The sequence below is a fragment of the Chrysochloris asiatica genome, unplaced genomic scaffold (assembly GCF_000296735.1).
Source record: "Chrysochloris asiatica unplaced genomic scaffold, ChrAsi1.0 scaffold00373, whole genome shotgun sequence".
Classification (NCBI taxonomy): domain Eukaryota; kingdom Metazoa; phylum Chordata; class Mammalia; order Afrosoricida; family Chrysochloridae; genus Chrysochloris; species Chrysochloris asiatica.
In genome coordinates, this window is record NW_006408891.1 from 1323984 (window position 1) to 1342734 (window position 18751).

At 36.2% G+C, this 18751-nt stretch overlaps 2 protein-coding genes across 3 annotated transcripts in view; one reads left to right on the forward strand and one right to left on the reverse strand.

The window, feature by feature from the left end:
- Positions 1-5179, forward strand: part of GUF1 (GUF1 GTPase homolog (S. cerevisiae)) — a 28342-nt gene extending 23163 nt beyond the window's left edge. The window contains exons 15-17 of the mRNA XM_006876281.1: positions 616-735; positions 3749-3785; positions 5025-5179. Coding sequence (XP_006876343.1) covers positions 616-735; positions 3749-3785; positions 5025-5162 — 295 coding nt within the window. The 3' untranslated portion in view covers positions 5163-5179. The remainder of the gene's footprint in view (positions 1-615; positions 736-3748; positions 3786-5024) is intronic.
- A 2189-nt stretch (positions 5180-7368) lies between these two features.
- Positions 7369-18751, reverse strand: part of GNPDA2 (glucosamine-6-phosphate deaminase 2) — a 53446-nt gene continuing 42063 nt past the window's right edge. The window contains exon 6 of one of the 2 annotated variants that reach the window (XM_006876279.1): positions 7369-7623. In XM_006876279.1, coding sequence (XP_006876341.1) covers positions 7562-7623 — 62 coding nt within the window. In that variant the 3' untranslated portion in view covers positions 7369-7561. The remainder of the gene's footprint in view (positions 7624-18751) is intronic. The other variant, XM_006876280.1, reaches the window with a different exon arrangement.

Below are 18751 nucleotides of genomic sequence, written 5' to 3' on the forward strand. Positions count from 1 at the left end.
AAAAAAGAGTATATCATTTATTGTGTGATCCAAACTAAAATATAACTAACTATATAATGCAAGGTAAAAATTACTAGAAGGATATGTTTCAAATTGCTAGCTGTTCTCAAGTCAGCCCCCATATACAATGGAATGAACAACCACTAGCCCATCCTGTATCATCCCAGAGGGTTTGCAGATTAGAACATCGTGATCCATAGGGCTTCACTGCCTGATTGGTGAAGCCATGGTCATCAAGAATGCATTTTATTTTGAAATTTACCTTTTACGTTTCTAAATTCTCTAATGGATTATACACTATCCTTTTTTAAATCTTTGATCACTTGTAATTAACATACTTTTGTTTAGTATGCAAAATATGTTTTCAAAATAATAGGAAGAGCTCTAGTTGAAAATGCATAATTCAGAGAAAGGAAAGGTCTTGGAATCTTTAAGATTATATCATTTTTGCAGATAGAAGTCATACATGTTCCACAAATAAGAGATGTTCCTGATAAACAAGTTCTATTGTAGCTTCCTTAAGAAACCACTCTTAAATCAGCATACATAAGAACTAGAAAACTGCTTTAAATACTTGTCTAGATTGCATAAGGAGTTGTATTTTTTCTCTCTCAGAGACAAAGCGCATTCTGTTGGCAAAATCATATGTGAACGTCTAAAGGATTCTCTTCCTAGACAGCTGTTTGAGATAGCAGTTCAAGCTGCTATAGGAAGTAAAGTCATTGCAAGAGAAACGTAAGTTGAAATTCATTTTTGCTCCTAGGCTGGTTTTAAGAATTATACACTGAGAAAACTAAAGAAAATTTTAAGTAACACTGGCCTGGGACTCCTAGTATGGCGCTTTAGGATAAGCACTGGACTGCTAACCAAAGTGTCAGACATTCAAACCCACCAGCTGCTCTTCAGAAACCCTGTACAGGGTTGCTATGAGTCAGAATTGATTCGAAGGCACTTAACATGATAGAGCTCCATAACTTTTTTTTTTTTGGTCCTTTAAAAATTGTGTTGTGGAGAAATAGGTATAACAAAGTTAACTTTTAATGATAAGAGGTAGCTAGAATTAGGTGAATCAAAGATAAACCAGACACAATATAATTTAGTCAGCATTTCTAAAATATAGATTTTAATTCTATGAGTAGCATCCAAATAACAAATGTTTGTTTGGGAGTGCTTTAGGCAAATGCAATTATTTTAAGGCAAGAACTTGGCAGATACATGGCAACAAGAGATTTTAAAAACTGATAAATACAGGCTATCATTTTATTATAACAAAATATAAAGCAAATAACTTTAAATGTTCATAACCACACTATATGACCGATGATATTATTTAGCTCACTCAAGTTTGAGGGAATAGTTTAAAGAATTCTTGAAATTCAGTGACCTTCATATAAAGGTGTGAAATATATATACATGTTCATGTTAAGAAGCACATAAATTTTCACTTTCCTAACATTATTTATATTTTCACCATTTTCTTACATCCTCAGTGAGTTGACCAAGCTTAAGACCTTTTTTCACATAACTCTTTTTCCACTAATCTAATTAATGGGTGTTAACTTTGAATTACTTACGGAACACTGCTGATTGGGTGATAGTATTTACAGTTATTAGCATAATATATATGGATTTGGGAGTCCTGGTGTGGTACTGTGGGTTAATGTGCTGGCCCGCAAAATCAGTTTGAACTGAAAGGTCAGTAGTAGTTCAAGCTCACCAGCTGCTCATTGGAAACCCTGTATACAGGGTTGCTATGAGTCATAATCGACGCCACGTCACATAACAACAACATACGGATTTGAAGAGTGCTTTTAATTTCCATTTACCAGGAGCTCTGGTAAGCATAGTGGTGATTACAGGTCGGGCTGCTAGTTTCACAGTCAGCTGTTTGAAACTACCAGTGGCTCCACCAAGAAAGATGAGAGTTTCTGCTCCTGTAAAGATTTACAGCCTCAGAAAACCCTATATGGGTTCACTACGATGTGAAACTGATTCCACGGCACACCACCACCACCATTTTACTTTATTAAATTTCTTACGAAAAATTAACTTCAGTGTTCTTATTAAGCTTTTATTGTTTTTATTCCTTAGGTAAATTATAAGTCCATTTGAACTGAAACAGAAAGGCTTTGGAGATATTTGTCCAAAAGACAAACTAAGTTATGGTTTGTTTAAAAAAAAAGGAAGTTAAACCTGAATCACTAAATACACTATCCCAGAGCTAGCGAGATGTAGTATCTGAAATAGTGAGAAAGGACTGTTATTACCATGTTAGGCTTTGCATACTACTATAATTTTTATAATTCAAAAGAAAAACTGTGTATTTAGGGTTAAATTTTATATACATTTACAGAAATGTCATCTAATACCATTTTGTCTGTTTGCTATTTTGTGTTTCCTGGATACTTGTAGGATGTTGTTGTTGTTAAGTGCCATCAAGTCAGTTTTGACTTATTGCAACCCTGTATAGGGTTTCCAGAGAGCAACTCATGAGCTTGAACCACCAACCTTGCAGTTCAAACCAACCTTGCAGTCAAGTGTATTAACGCACAGCACCACACTAGCACTCCACTTGTAGAAAACGAGTTGGTAACCAGTAAATATCATGCAACGTGCAATTTAGAATAGTCAGCAAGCCATGTCTACATAATTCTGTTGAGGTCAAGTATGCCTCCAAAGAAAAGAGATGTATCTTTCTATGGAGTGCATAAAAATGGAGTTATTTCCAAAATTAGAGTGATCTGTAAATTTCTTAGTAAGAAAATTATATAAGTAGATTAATTTGTAAATATAACTTCTTTGGTGGTTATATGAGGGAGCTTCAAAACGTTTGTGGAAAAATGGAATTAAAAATAATGGAATTTTTCCACAAACTTTTTGAAGTCCACTCATATTAAAATTAGTTTACTGTGAAATGGTTTTTAAAAGCCTAAAAATATATTGTGTTCCTAGTTCCTCTTGAACCATATTCACTGAGTTAGCAAAGAGACAGTTATTGTTGTTAAATGCCGTTGAGTTAAATCCAACTCAGAGTAGCTGATGAGTTTGAATTGCCAACCTTGCATTTCAAACTGACCTCATGATCCAGTGCTTATCCTAAAGCATCACACCAGGACACTAAGGAGACATTAAGTATAGTAATAGTAGTAGTTTTAAGTTGAACCAGAAATAGCTGCTGTACTTTATAATCAGAGCCACTCCAAGCTCAAATATGGCTAGTCAAGCCTGATTAACACAAGCCTGAACCTTTTTTGTGTACAAAATTTATCTATTGATATTCATGTTGAATCCATTTGCTGTTTTATGTCTGCCCACTGCCACTGAATGAATTCCATCTTACAGTTACTCCTGGTGTGGCACTGTAGGATAAGCACTGGACTGTGAACAAGGTCAGCAGTTCAAACCCACCAGAGCTACTCCCTGGAAATCCAGGACTGGGTTGCTATGAAAAGGAACTGACCCAAAAGCACAACATACAGTGTTTCAGAGACTGTAAATCTTCTAAGCGAGCAGATAGTTTCGTCTTTCTCCCATAGAACATCTGATAGGCTTGAACCACAGACCTTGTGGTTAGCAGTCCAGTGTTTACCTTACAGAACTATATGAAAATAATACAAGAACACTTGAATTATATATAATTTTGATTATGACATTCCTTAAATTCTTCAGTAAAGAAGATTGGTTTTGCAAATAAGTATTTTATATAATATAAAGTTACATACATACTTACACATGTTTTCTTTTACAGGGTGAAAGCATATAGAAAAAATGTTCTGGCAAAATGTGTATGTATTTACTTTGCAATAATACTTCATAACTTTCATCTCCATGTTCTTTTTTAAATGAGTAAATTTTAGCTTCACCATGATGTGTTCACTTTAACCACAAAATGAAATATTTTTTTAACCACTTTAACCACAAAAATGAAATATTTTTTTAACTTTATAACGTCTTATATTTACTTCTGTTTTATGAATAGATAATGTAAAATTTTAAAGGCAATACTTTTATCTTAAGGTGGATGGGAAAAGTACAGAAATTGAAATCTACTCTCCTAATTGGCTTAGTTTGCTGTATTGTTTGTATATTAAAAAGTGAAAAGATTAATTCAGTTTTTATGGAAATTTAAAAATGTTTTTTTTCTGAATGTTTAACATAGCTGTCACATTTATGCTTTTGGGATTAAGGGTTTACATATTAGATGAAGTGTTGTCAAGTCAATTCTGAGTCATAGCAATCCTGTATTGGGCTTGCAAGGAGTAGCTAGCTGGTAGGTTTGAACCACCAACATTGTGATTGGCAGTCCAGTGCTAATATTACAGTGCTACAAAAGGACTCCATCCATTTGTTGTTGTTAAGTGCTGTCAAGTTGGTCCTGACCCATAGCGACCCTGTACTGTACAGGATTTCTGGTCCCTCCTGACAATATGTCTGAAGTATGAGAGACAAAGGACATATTGTCAGGAAGGACCATTCGCTGAAGAGGGATATCATGTTTGGTAAGGTGGAGGGTCAGAGATAAAGAGGAAGACCCCCAATGAGATGGACTGGCAAAATGGCAGCATCAATGGGCTCAAGAGTGGCAACAATTGTGAGGTTGGCCTGAGGACTGGACAGTTTCGTTCTGTTGTGCATAGGGTCACTATGAGTCAGTACTGACTTGATGGTACCTAACAACAGGGTTTCTGAGTGGCTGGTGAGCTTGAACTGCCAATCTTGTGGTCTAGTGCATTAACCCACAACACCACACCATGACTCCAGCTATGTATTAACATTTTCCAGCTGTGTTCAGTAAGGAGTATGACAAATCTTCCTTGACATCCATAAATAAAGCCTTTATCTTTCTTTCAGCAGGTAATAAAATTAGATTCAAGTAGAAAGGGGGATTAGATACAATAACAGATTTCTGCCTTCTGAATAAAGTGTGATATTAAGCTGATGTGATTGTATTGATGCTTCTAACAATATTTTATTACATTTCTGTGAATTGATTTAGAGTAAGATTTTTAAAAAATATTTTACAGTATGGTGGTGATATTACTCGAAAAATGAAACTTTTGAAGAGACAAGCAGAAGGAAAGAAAAAACTGAGGAAAATTGGCAACATTGAAGTTCCAAAAGATGCTTTTATAAAAGTTCTGAAAACACAATCTGATAAGTAAGATAAAATAATTTTCATGAATTAAAAATTTTGTTCTCTTTAATATTTCTTAATATTTAAATTTAAAATAATGAGAACTAGAAAAAGTACCCTCCCCTCTCAATATAAATTTGAAATCTAGGTTTTTCAGGTTTTAACCTCCTGGATTTTTCTTTGAATGGGTGTAGTGTGGTAGCTAAGAGCCTGAATTCTGAAGGCATATTGCATGGTCTCAAATAACTTTATCATACTTTAGCAATGTGCCTTTGGCCAGAGCCTTACCTTCTCTGTTCCTCTAAAATAAAATTCAGGCTATACTACTATTTACCTCTTTAGGGTTACTGTGAGGATTAAATACTACATTTAAAAATATTCAGAAGAGAGTACCTAATATGTGCTCAGTGAACCTTAACTAATTTGTTTTATATATTTTTTTCCATACTTGAACTAAAAATTGTATACTTACAGTTTGTCTGTAGTGAATTTCAAAAGTGTCAGGGTTGTTGTTAAGTGCCGAGTCGGTTCCGACCTTTAGGGACCCTGTACAGGGTTTCCGAGGCTATAAATCTTTACGGGAGCAGAACACCTCATCTTTCTCCTGCGGAGCGGCTGGTAGTTTCAAACTGCTGGCCCCAAGGTTTGCAGCCCAATTCGTAACCACTACGGTACCCACTACGTACCCACTCCTTAGGATTGTTACTAGTTGGGATCAATTTAGATGATATGTATAAATTAGTTATTAAATACGTTTTTAACATTTAATAAACTATTAAAAGTTATCTTGAAACTAGTTGGTTTACCAAATACACTAAGTTAGAATGAAGGTAAAGGCTTTCTTCTTATTCATTGCTAATATTCAAAACTTTGTACAGTGAGATATTTGGTATTAGCAGTTGTTGTCGACTAAGTTCTGAACCACAGGGTTTCCAAGGCTGTAAATCTGCAGAGAAGTCCTGGTATTGTACTATAAGATAAACTCTAGACTGCTAACTGTAAAGTTGGCAGTTCAAATACACTAGCTGCTCCTTGGAAATCCTACAATGGGATGCTATGAGTCAGAACCATTTACAACACTTAATAACACAACAAATCTTGGTGGGAGAAGAAAGTTTTTTTATCTCCTACAGAGTGGCTGGTGGAGTCGAACCATGGTCCTTGTGGTTTGCAGTCAGTGTTTTTCCTACAGAGCCACTATGATCCCAGGTATTAGCAGTGCCTCTCTGTGGCTGTGTGGTGTTGAGCTGGAAATAAAATTTAGATATCTTATATTTTTGCATTATCAGCTTTATTTGAGTTAAAGGTAGAAAATAATATACTTTATATTCAATTTAATAAGTTGTTATGGCAATCTAAAATAGTTTACAGTAACTTAAATATATTCTTTAGGCAGTTTGTATACAAGGACTGAAACTAATTTATTAAGTTTATAATAATCACAAAAATTATTTTGAAAAAAAAATTAAGGATATTTCTGATTATAAAGCTTATAGTTGCAAAGATTATTACTAAAATTAAATATGACACATATTTTTTAAGTGCTATAGAAGAAGATACATAAAAACATGTACTTTACACACTTTGTGAAGACAGGAACTGTTCTTTTAGGCACTGTAATGTCTTCAAGCCAGAATACTCCTTGTAATCGAGGGTGGCGAGATTTCATCTCAAGTACTTAAACAAGTTATAAGGGACCAGTTTCTGGAGAGGACATGCTTGGTAGAGGGTTAGTGAAAAAAGAAAATGATCTCAATGAGATGAATTTACACAGTGGCTGCAACCATGGGCTTAATTACAGCTAAGACTGTAAGGATGGTGTATGGCTAAGCAGTGCTTCTTTCTGTCGTACACGGGCTCACTATGAGTTGGAACTGACTCAAACAACAAATCTCATCAGATTTCCTTTATAAGCAATATGCATTAGGACTATTGATGTCCAAATGCTACAGATGAAACATGACTAAGGCAACCAGGTGCAGAAAAATTTGTGTATAACGCACAGAAAAAAGGTAGCATTCCAGAAGTAAAAGTTTAAATGATAGTTGTTTAGTAACCTTAAAGGTTACCTTTAAGTCTCTTCATGTTATAAGTATTTAGATCTCTATTATTCCATTGAATCATTATCAAATGGTATTTGAGCAGAATCTTTACCTTTAAAATGGCTTTTTCCCCCTTTAAACAGGCAGGCACTTCATTTCTACATTGTTTTTATTGTCCATCTCATAATCAAATGTGAGCCAACTTCTAAGGGAGCCCTACTGTAAAGTAAATACATTCTAAGTATGGAATGCTTAACATAGATAGTAGACTTTAAAAGTGACAGTATTCAAAATTCCCATGTTCTATCATATTGCATAGCTGAAAATTAATTTACTACTTATAAAGTATTATGTTCAATCAAGCAGAATTTTGCTCCAATCTCCTTCAGTTTCCTTCTTTCATACTGTATAGTGGATCCACAAGTTTATTGTGCACATGCATTAAACCTTAAAAACAAAACAAATAAAAGCAAAACACTAGTTGTATTTTTGTTAATTCTTAACTGTATCTCATTTAATTTAGAAAGCTAGATACTGTATAAGCTACAACAAGTATATTTAGTTCTCAACTGACAAAAAAAATCCAAAGTTTCAGTATGTTTAGCTTTAATTATTCACAAATAATTAATCTGTAATTGGAAAAACACAGTAGATCTTGGCTGTGTAAGGTACTTTGGGATAACCACAAGTAGGAGCAAGAGCGGTTCTTTATTATTATGACAAAATAACACATTTGAATACACATGAATTTAATGTTATATCTAAGAGTCCTGGTGTGGCACTATGGGTTAATGCACCAGACTGCAAAATTGCCGGTTCAAGCTCACCACCTGCTCCTTGGGAAACCCTATACAGGGTCGCTATGGGTTGGAACTGACTTGATGGCACATAACAACAAGAATATATCTAAAAGTCTTGGTCTTAATTCTGGTAGTTCCAAAGGGCACAAAACTGTTGCTTTGCTAGGACAGTTTTATTTGCCCATTTATTATCATTATCCATTACCTGGGACATTATTATTTTTCACTATTTTGACATCTATGACAGGGTAAACTGCAAGTTTAAACATTCTACACTGAGAAAGGTATACTAGAACAATACTTAAGGCTAGACTTAGTATTAATTTTCTAAATTTCATTTTATAGTTAGTATGCTTATAAAACAAAAATCCACACCACTGGACCAATAAACAACATTCTCATCAAAGTAGAAAAGATTGAAATTGCCAAGGACTTCATTGTTCTTGGATCAACCATCAACATTCATGGAAGTAGGAGTCTAGAAATCCAATGACATATTGCATTAGGCAAATCTGCTGCACAAGACCTTTTTAAAGTGTTGAAGAGCAAAGTGTCAGCTTGAGGACTAAGGTACACCTGACCCAAGCCATGGTATTTTCAATAACCTTATATGCATGCGAAAGCTGGACAGTGAATATGGAAGACCGTAGAAGAATTGATGCTTTTGAGTTATGGTGTTGGAGGAGAATATTGAAAGTTCCGTGGCCTGCCAAAAGAACTAATAGATCCGTTTTTGGAAGAATTGCAGCCAGAGTGCTCCTTAGAGGCCAAGATGGCCAAACTTTGTCTCATACTTCAGACATACTGTCAGGAGGGACAAGTCACTGGAGAAGGATATCATGTTTGGTAAGGTGGAGGGGTCAGAGAAAAAGAGGAAGACCCCCAACGAGATGGATTGGTCAAGTGGCAATCAATAGACTCAAGCATGGCAATAGTAGTAGGTTGGCCCAGGATCAGGCAATGATGCATAAGGTTGCTGAGTTGGTACCAACTCAATGGCACCTGACAATTAACAATGCTTATAAATTATCTTGTTCAACAAAGCTTCTTTGGGAAATATCCAGTTCTCAGATGTCTTACCCTTATCCTTAGACTCAATTAATGAATTAAATATTTTATGTTTGGGAGATTAAAGAAATATGGTATATTTTCCAGGTAAAGAACCTAGAAAAAGCTATGCTATTTTGTTTTGTGGGTTTTTTTTTTTTTTTTTTCAGGAAGTAAGATGACTTGATTGGTAAGACAGAATAAAAAGGAAAGCTGCTAGAGCACTTCAAAACCCAAATCCTGAGGAAGACCTGCTTTTAGAAGAAAAGTAAGGAAAGGAACATGCAGAGAGCACAAGGACGTTCTTCTAATGGGAGAAAAAGCCAGGGGAGGAGAAAGCATCATTAAAAAGAGTGAGAGGGGAAAGCATCTACTAGTACAATTAAAGTGAGAATACTACTTAATACCAATGTCTGGTACCTAAAATGTAACTAGGTCAAGGCTTGATTTCTGTCTCCGTCAAGCCAAAAATATGGTATATGGTGTCACCCTGAGCCAAGTTCCTAAAACTAGAAATTTACAATTCATTTGTTGTGATTTTCTTTTCTCTTTCTTCATTTAATTCACCAAGACCAGGTGCCTCTACTGTTTGGTACTACTTTGAAGCCATGAGGCGATTTAAAAAAAAACATGGAATTAAATTGAATTAAAAAATGGTGTAATTTTTCCACAAATTTTTGTAGCCCCCTAATATACCTAAAATAGGCCATAGTTCTTTATCTCCACTGCTACCATGCTCATCTACTGTCGTGAATACCCCAACTCAATACTCTATTTCCACTACTTTACCTCTGTCACATAATACAATCATCATGATCATTTATAAATCAGAAACAGAATTACACCATTTCTTTACTTAAAATCCTCAAATTGCTGTGATCACTTAGAAAATAATCTAGGTTTTATTTTTCCCTATTATATTTGTTTACTGCTCTGATAGCTGGTGCTCTTATTTTCTTCCTTTCTAACTAACACTGTGGTGATGGTGGTGGTGGTGTGCCATGGAGTCTACACATAGCATAACTCCTTTACTAACACTGTAGTCTATTTGAAAATGTTTTTCTATCATGTTTTTCATTAGAAACTAAAATCCAGGGCCTAATTCACTGCTTTATGCCCTAGGTTTATAACAGTAATTGCACATAGCAAGAAGTGCAATAAACTTTGTGAAAAGAAGACTGGAGATTAAGTTAGATGTTGGTTGCTAGAAGGTAATAACTAGGGTATGTGCTGATAGGTAAGACAGAAAGGAATACAGGCATTGGTAGAAAGGCTAGATATGAAAGGAAAGGATGTATAACGGATCAAGCTAAATCTGGAAGCTTGAAAGTAGTATCGTAGAATGGCAGAAGTTAAATCTCCCATGCAGATGAAGAGAAAAAGGGACAAGAAATTGAAATGGGTATTGGGGAAACTTTGAAAATAGTAAAACTGGAGCAACAGCTGACCAGGAAAACAGAAAACCCTGTATAAAATGTACTAAACTAACAATTGATTTTACTTCCTGATATGACATGGGGGTTAATGGGCTAGACTGCAAAGTCGCTTTGAACCACAAGGACGGCAGTTCAAGATCACCATCCACGCCTTTGAAACCCTACACAGGGTTACTATGAGTCAAAATTGGCTTGATGGCACTTAACAAGTCAGAACAAATTTGATGATACTCAACAATAAATGTATCAGATGTAAGGAAACTTAGTGGCCAGACACTCAGCAACAGAAAATAAGAGGCTTTCTGTGCCAATAAAGACTTATAGTATCAGAAACACTATACATGGTTGCTAGAGTTGGAACCAACTCAACAGCACCCAACCACCGCCATGCATTAGATATATGGCAGCCACTTAACTTTTTAGTTCTAGGTATTTATCTGTAAAATGGAGGACTCTTGAGTTCAACAATTCTGATGCTACAATGCAGAACAGAAGGAAACTCAACATTGCATAAGTTTTTCAGTTTCATGCTGACATTTGGTTTATATTTCGTTGATTCTACAGTGCCACATGAAGACTCCTATGGAGGTGGTTGTTAAGTGCTGTCAAGTCAGTTCCGACTCAGGGACCCTATAGAGGATGTCCGAGGAGCAGCTGGTAGTTTTGAACTGCCGACCTCGTGGTTCACAGTCCAGTGCTGATCCTACAGCGCCACACCAGGAATCCATGTAGGCTAGTACTCATTTATAAATAGTTTGGCTTTGGCTTGCATTAGAATATTGCACTTTTACAAAGGTTAAAAATCCAAGGTACTATTGTTTATAAAATTAAAAATTACTCGATATTTAAACAGGGAAAAAAGTTAAATTCAGCATGCAGTCAAAAAGTAAACCATTCACTACTGAGCTACCTCCTAGTTTAAGACAGATGATAGAAACTATCTACCTGGATGAAATTAAGAAGGTCAAATTTTAATCTAGAATCCAAATAGTCCTCTAGTCCTCAAAATATATAAACACATATATATACATTTGCCTACATATGTACGGTTTTTCTGAAGACAAGGTCTCTTCACCAGGTCCTCAAAGGGATACAGACTTAAAATTAAAGGAGAACTACTGACATGTGATCCTTAGCCTTTGTTTTTGCCTTTTTTACTTTTAACCTATAAATTCCCTTACGTCTTAAAAGTATGATCTAGTCCCATCTTATCAAATACAGCTCTATTTTATGGAGTCCTGCTATGGCACTGTGGAAAATGTATGGGATTGCAAGGTTGGTTTAAACTGCAAGGTCAGTGGTTTAAATACATAGGGCCGTTATGAATCGGAATTGACTTGATGGCACGTAATCATTCTACGAATGGTGTCCTTGAGTGGTGCTGTAGGAGAAGTACTGGACAGCTAACAGCAAAGTTGACAGTTCAAACCCATCAGATACTCTTTGGAAACCCAATAGGGAGTGGCTACGAGTTGGAATCTGCTTAACAACACTTACAGAATTTTTGCCTTCGGTGCTACTGCTTATGGGGTCCCCTTAGAATATAAATTCTACCTATCTTCTAAGGCTCTCACCCTATTAGCACAATTCAGATTTTCTTAAACCATTCTGTAAATGTGAATCTCTCCCTTATTTAATCTCCTTTGGACAAAATAGTTGATGAACAAAACCAAAGTACATGTTTTCAAGAGATTTCATTTTAATGCAATATATCATCTCATTTTCTCAAGTTATTAATAATTAGCCAACTTTCTACCAAGCATGAACTACTTTCAGGCAGAGATAACTTGTACTGCTTTTGACTCACAACAATGTGAAACATATCTGAAGGTATTTTAATCCACAGTTTCAAAAGGATAATATGATTTACATTTATAAAAAATACACTAAGGGTTAATTTTTTTTGTAGAACTAAAGAAATCATTTTCTAATGAAAATGATTTACCAGATTTCTCAAAAAAGAAACAATCCCATGTAAAACAGGATTTAACTTTGAAAGTTTAATTCATTTTTACTAACCACTATGTAAGTAAGTAGTTAAATGCCGTTGAGTCGGTTCCAACTTATAGCAACCCTGTATAGGGTTTCCGACAAGTGACTGGTGAATTTGAACCAGAGGTAGAATAGCTATTTAGAAGACAAGTCATTTTCTAAAGCAACATTTCTTAGATTATCTTTTTTCTACTTGATGTAACTCATGTATCATTTGCTAAAAACCTTCGTTTAGTCCTGGGAAAAATGCACATTAGAGTTTTCAAACAACTTAAAACATTTGGATAATCATAAAACTTCTTTATAGATATTTTTTAATAGTACGTGTTGGTCATACATTTTATATATAAATTTAAGCTGTTTCTAGCTAGGAAATTTGAAATTTCTATTGTTTTTTAGATAGTAAAAATTTATTAAGTAAAAATGACACAATTTAATGAAAAATAATCCTCAATGGCTGTGTTATTAACATAAAAAGTAAATTATTTTAATGAGTACTGATAAAACTACAACAGACTACGTGACATGTTGCCAAAAGAACTCTTTTTACAAAATGCTTTTTATGGTTTGAGCTCAGTTCATTCAGCTTTGGTAAGCACTGGGTTGAAGCCTAAAGAGGCTGATAAAAAAAAGGCCACCATTATGTTATGTGCCGTGGAGATGGTTCCGACTCATAGTGACCCTGTACAGGGTTTCCGAGGCTGTAAATCTTTACAGGAGCAGAAAGCCTCATCTTTCTCCCGCAGAACAGCTGGTAGTTTTGAACTGCTGACCTTGCGGTTCACAGTCCGATTCGTAACCACTACGCTACCAGAGCTCCTTTATGCTATCTTGAAAATATACTTACTCAAGGACAAACAGTAGTAGTTTTATTTTAAAAGCAAAAAACTTAAACCTGTAAACTTTCTTTTCTTGTAATTGACTTTTATCTTCAGAAGGTGAATAATAAAACTTCCAGTTATTTTACTGATGAAGTAACTAGAACACATTTAAGTAGCCTGTTGTCACTGACAGTAAGGGCAGAAGAAACCGTGGTGATACGAATGAGATTTGAAAAATGACCGATGGCAACTACAGGGTCATTATCCTCGAGTACACCTTAAAGTTGTGTGATCAAGAGGATATGGCAAATATATACAATTTATATATTTAATTGAAATATACAGTAAATAATAGCAAAATAGCTAAACTGCAAAATGCGGCCTATATACAGCCAAGAATAGCTCAATTCCATTTTTCTCCATGTTGAAGAGGCCACCATTTACAGAACCTGATCTAAAATTTCTTTAGAAATAAACAGCTCCAGTGTGGAAACAATGTCCTCAAAAAGGCAATGCAGTAATCCTCTCAATAGTCTTTACTTGAAAATGTTTCAAAAGAGCTTAGAAAGTGGAAGGATGGAACAGAAAGAAGCAAACAGATAAAAACATACACTTCCTTTCTACAGTTTAAATGATCTTGAACATAAAATGATTTTCACATAAAATAAAACATGAAAATATGGCTTTTATTCAGATGCTATCATAGTCAGAATTTAAGTTCTTCTGGAAGACAGTGTAACAGAGTGGTCAAAAGGCCACAGTACATAAGCCTGGTTTCAGCTTTGCCCACATGAGCCTGTGTGGCATTTGGTAAGTGACTGAACATCTCTGTTAAGCTTGTTAACTCATCTCAAAAGGAATAATAGAGTACTCACTTTATAGACTCTGGTAATAAAGTCAGTAAGTAGTAGGTTTAGAATTGTGCCTGGCCCCTTAAGTTGTTGTTAAAAGTGCCATTGAGTTGGTTTTGACTCAAAGCAACCCTGCACAGGGTGACCAAGGAATGGCTAGTGCATTTGCATTACCAGCCTTGTGGTTTGCAGTCCAGTGCTTACCTAACAGTACCATATCAGGACTCCAAACTTAAGTTGTTGTTCAGTGCCCTAGAGTCAGTTCTGACTTAGTGACCCTGCACAGGGTTTTTGAGGAGCAGCTAGTGGGTTTGAACTGCTGACCTTAATGGTTTTATCAGTCCAGTATTTACCCTATAGGAGTTCCATTTAACTATAGGCTGCTATTGTTATTAAATGTCTTAATACTGGACTTCATTAAAATGAGGATTTGAGTAACAAAACCAATCTACTGGCTATCTTTATCTGAAGATGACTGGTACTAGAAAATGGACAGGTTAAAGTGCCACTCCTTACAACTGATATTAAAATATGTGGATAATGAGGGATTCTTTATATTTTTTGAACAATATTATTTGTGATGAAATATGGGGGAACTCTTTTCATGAACTGTCTTACTTACAACTCATCACTTAAGTGCTCTTTGCCTTTATCTCTCATTAAAAAAGGTGCTAACAATTTGTGCCTTGATAAAAAACTATCAATTAACTGATAAATATAAATGACAGAAATAATCTAAATGTCTAAGAGAAAAGAAATATTTAAATATATTAGGACGGACATATCCACCTATGATACTTTTAAAGAATATTTACTAAAACTGAAAAAATGCTGTTTTTCTATAAAATACAAGGAACTATATTCAACATTTTGTTTTAAAACTATAAAATTGTTTACTGTCTATCAAACTTCAGTCATTTATATATCATCTTGAAGATTTTTTCCATATTCACACATTTATATAAACTGATGTAATTATTTTTATTACTTTTTAAGTTTATATACTATAATGAATATGAAATGCTCTAGAATATAAAAACCATTATTTTATGTACCACTAATAAAAAAATAGTAATAATAAAAAAATAAAGAGGATCTCTGAAAGCGTAGTGGTTACAAGTCAGGTTGCTAACCTTAAGGTCAGCAGTTCAAAACTACCAGCTATTCCACAGGAGAAAGATGAGGTTTACTGCTTCCATAAAGATTTACAGCCTCGGAAACCCTATGCAGTGTTGCTATGAGTTGAAACTGTCTCCACGGCACACTACTACCAATAAAAAAAAAAACGGTATCATGTAAGCTGTTATGAGACCAATTTTAAAACACACTCCAATTTCAGACAATGTAACTGAAAAGATGCATTTAGTTGCATTTAGTTGCAATAAACTGTAGCTGTTTTAACCTTGTCCTAAAGAAGCTCTGGTAGCGTAGTGGTTATGAGTCAGGCTGCAAACTGCAAGGTCAGCAGTTCGAAACTACCAGCTGTTCCGCAGCAGAAAGATGAGGCTTTCTGCTCCCGTAAAGACTTACAGCCTCGGAAACTGTGAAGGGGAAGGGTCGCTATGAGTCGGAACCGACTCCACGGCACACAACAATAAACGATGATGTATATGAAATATAGGTTGGATTTGTTCCATACATTTTCCCCAAAGTATGTTACATGCCTAATTATTGGAACAAAAAGATTAAAAGTATCAAAATGTGAACCCATTGTTTCTTGACATATTCTCCATGTAGGTCTTATCAAACACTTCAGAAGACAGTGTTTCCATCTCTTTGGAACCCAATACAGGGTCACTGAGTTGGACACCACTAGAGGGCACTTAACAACCCTTCTCTGTAGGATTCCTGGTGTGGTGCTGTAGGATAAGCACTGAACTGTGAACCACAAAGTCTGCAGTTCAAATCTACGAGCTGCTACTCAGAAACCCTGTACAGAGTTACGATGAGTCAGAATAACTCAATGGCTTTTAACAACTTCCCTGTAGAGTCCTGGATACCCTTGGATACTCCTTGGATACCCTATACAGACTCACTATGAGTCAGAACTAATTCAATAGCACTTACTAACAATTCCCTTCCCTGTAGAATTCTGCACTATTTGATTTACACCATGTAGTTTTGGCACTCTAGGATTGCTAAACAGCCAGAGTGCTCTTAGAGGCCAGGATGGCCAAACTTCGTCTCTCATACTTTGCACATACTGTCAGGAGGGACCAGTCGCTGGAGAAGGATATCACATTTGGTAATGTGGAGGGTCAGAAAAAAAGGAAGACTCCCAATGAGATGGACTGGCCAGGTGGCAGCATCGATGGACTCAAGTGTGGCAATAGCTTGGCCCAGGATTGGGCAGTGTTTCGGTCTGCTGTGCATAGGGTTGCTATAGGTCGGTGCCGACTTGATGGCACCTAACCACAACAAGGATCACTGTTGACTTCTGGGGTGGTGCTGTGGGTTAATACGCTGGACTGCAATGTCGGTTTGAACCACAAGGTCAGTTACTGTATCTCAACCAACTTACCGGCATTTAACAAGAGTGGCTATGGTTGGAACCAACTTGATGGAGCTTAATAACAACAAAGGACTCAAACCATTTTCCTATGGTTTGGTGGTGGTGGTGGTTATGTGCCGTGGAGTCGGAACCGACTCATATCAACTCCCTGTACAGGGTTTCCGAGGCTGTAAATCTTTATGGGAGCAGAAAGCCTCATCTTTCTCCCACGGAAAAGCTGGTAGTTTCAAACTGCTGACCGTGAGATTAGCAGCCTTACTCGTAACCACTATGCTACCAGAGCTCCTTTCCTTTGGTTTGGGAACAACAACAAAAAAAATCTGAAGGGGCAAGATCAGGGATCTAGGGTGGTATAGTAGTTTCCCAACCAAAAACTCCTAAAAAGGCCCTTGATATCCATGAAGAATGAGCAGGTGCAATTTTATGATGGAAAAAAATTCCTCAGAGCAAGTTTCCTGGCTTTTTTCTCACTAGTTTCCTTAAAACTTCATAGTAAGTCCTTGCGAGCATCCTGTGTTCTTTGAGAAAATCTATTACGATTACCTCTTTGGAATCCCCAAAACAGTCAACATAACCTTCAGAGATGACCTCTGCCCAAGCAGATCCCCTCAGAAGCCAGTTTTGAATGGACCTATTGTTTAAAGACACTATAACAAGATTAAGAGTTTGAATTGCTAATCTTGTTACAATCCAGTGCTTATCCTACATTGCTAAACCAGGATGTGGTGCTATAGGATAAACACTTCACTGTTAAATGCAAGGTCAGCAGTTCCAACTCACAAGCCACTCCTTGGAAACCTTATACAGGGCCGCTATGAGTGGGAGCAAACTAGATGACACTTAACAATGAAAGTACAGAAAGGGCATTACAAGTTTATTACTGAGAGAACTTGTCTACAGTCATGCACTGATTCCAAAGAAATGTTTACACACATTTTGTTTGGAATAAGCCAAAATGTGTAAACTGGAACCGTAATAAAACTTTTTGACTTATCCTCGTACTACATACTTTGTGAATCAAACTTAATATGAGGATGCTACTAAAAGTTTGTGAAAGAATTCCATTATCTTTTAATTCCATTTTACCATGAACGTTCGGAGCACCCATGTATGAATGGCTATTACAGCAGCTGTAGTGTGCCGTGGAGTCGGTTCCGACTCATAGCGACCCTGTGTATAGGGTTTCCGAGGCTGTTAATCTTTACGGGAGCAGAAAGCTTCATCTTTCTCCCGTGGAACAGCTGGTAGCTTCGAACTGCTGACCTTGCGGTTCGCAGCCCGATTCGTAACCACTACACTACCAGAGCTCCCAGTAGTAGTAGTAGTTTTATATCATCTATATAAATACACATCAGGAGTCCTGGTATGGCACTATAGGGAAAGCACTGGACTGCTAACCATGAGGTGGTTGTTTCAAATTCAAAAGCTGCTCCTTGGAAACTAAATAGCATTGGTATGAGTCAGAGCCAACTCGAGGATACTTAACAATTTATAAATACAGGTTTTTAAAAAGTGTCCTTATTTTTAAAACTTGTTTAAATGTACATATATATGAATATAGACTCATGGTGTGATACTGTACGATAAGCACTCGACCTAAAGATCAGTTTGCAACCCAATGTCGGCAGTTAATAAGCTGCTCCTCAGAACCCCTATATAGGGTCACTCTGAGTTGGAACTGACTCAATGGCACTGAAAAACAATAATATATGAATGTATTAATAGATTTAATTTTTAAGCAGAATATAAACTTAAACTGAGGAAATAGGTTTGATAGTACAATTTTCCACACAAAATTGCTGAAATTAATTTTATCTGCAGTACCTGGCACAGTCGACCATTTGTCTTGTCAGTTTGTCGTACTGTGGTGGCTTGTGAGTTGCTGTGATTCTGAAAGCTATTTAAATACCAGTAGGTGCTCTGGTAGCGTAGTGGTTACGAATCGGGCTGCGAACCTTAAGGTCAGTGGTTCGAAACAACCAGCCGCTCCGCAGGAGAAAGATGAGGCTTTCTACTCCCGTAAGGATTTACACCGTCGGGAACCCTGTACAGGGTCGCTATGGGTCGGAACCGACTCGAAGGCACTTAACAACAACAAGGATCACCAATGGTGGAC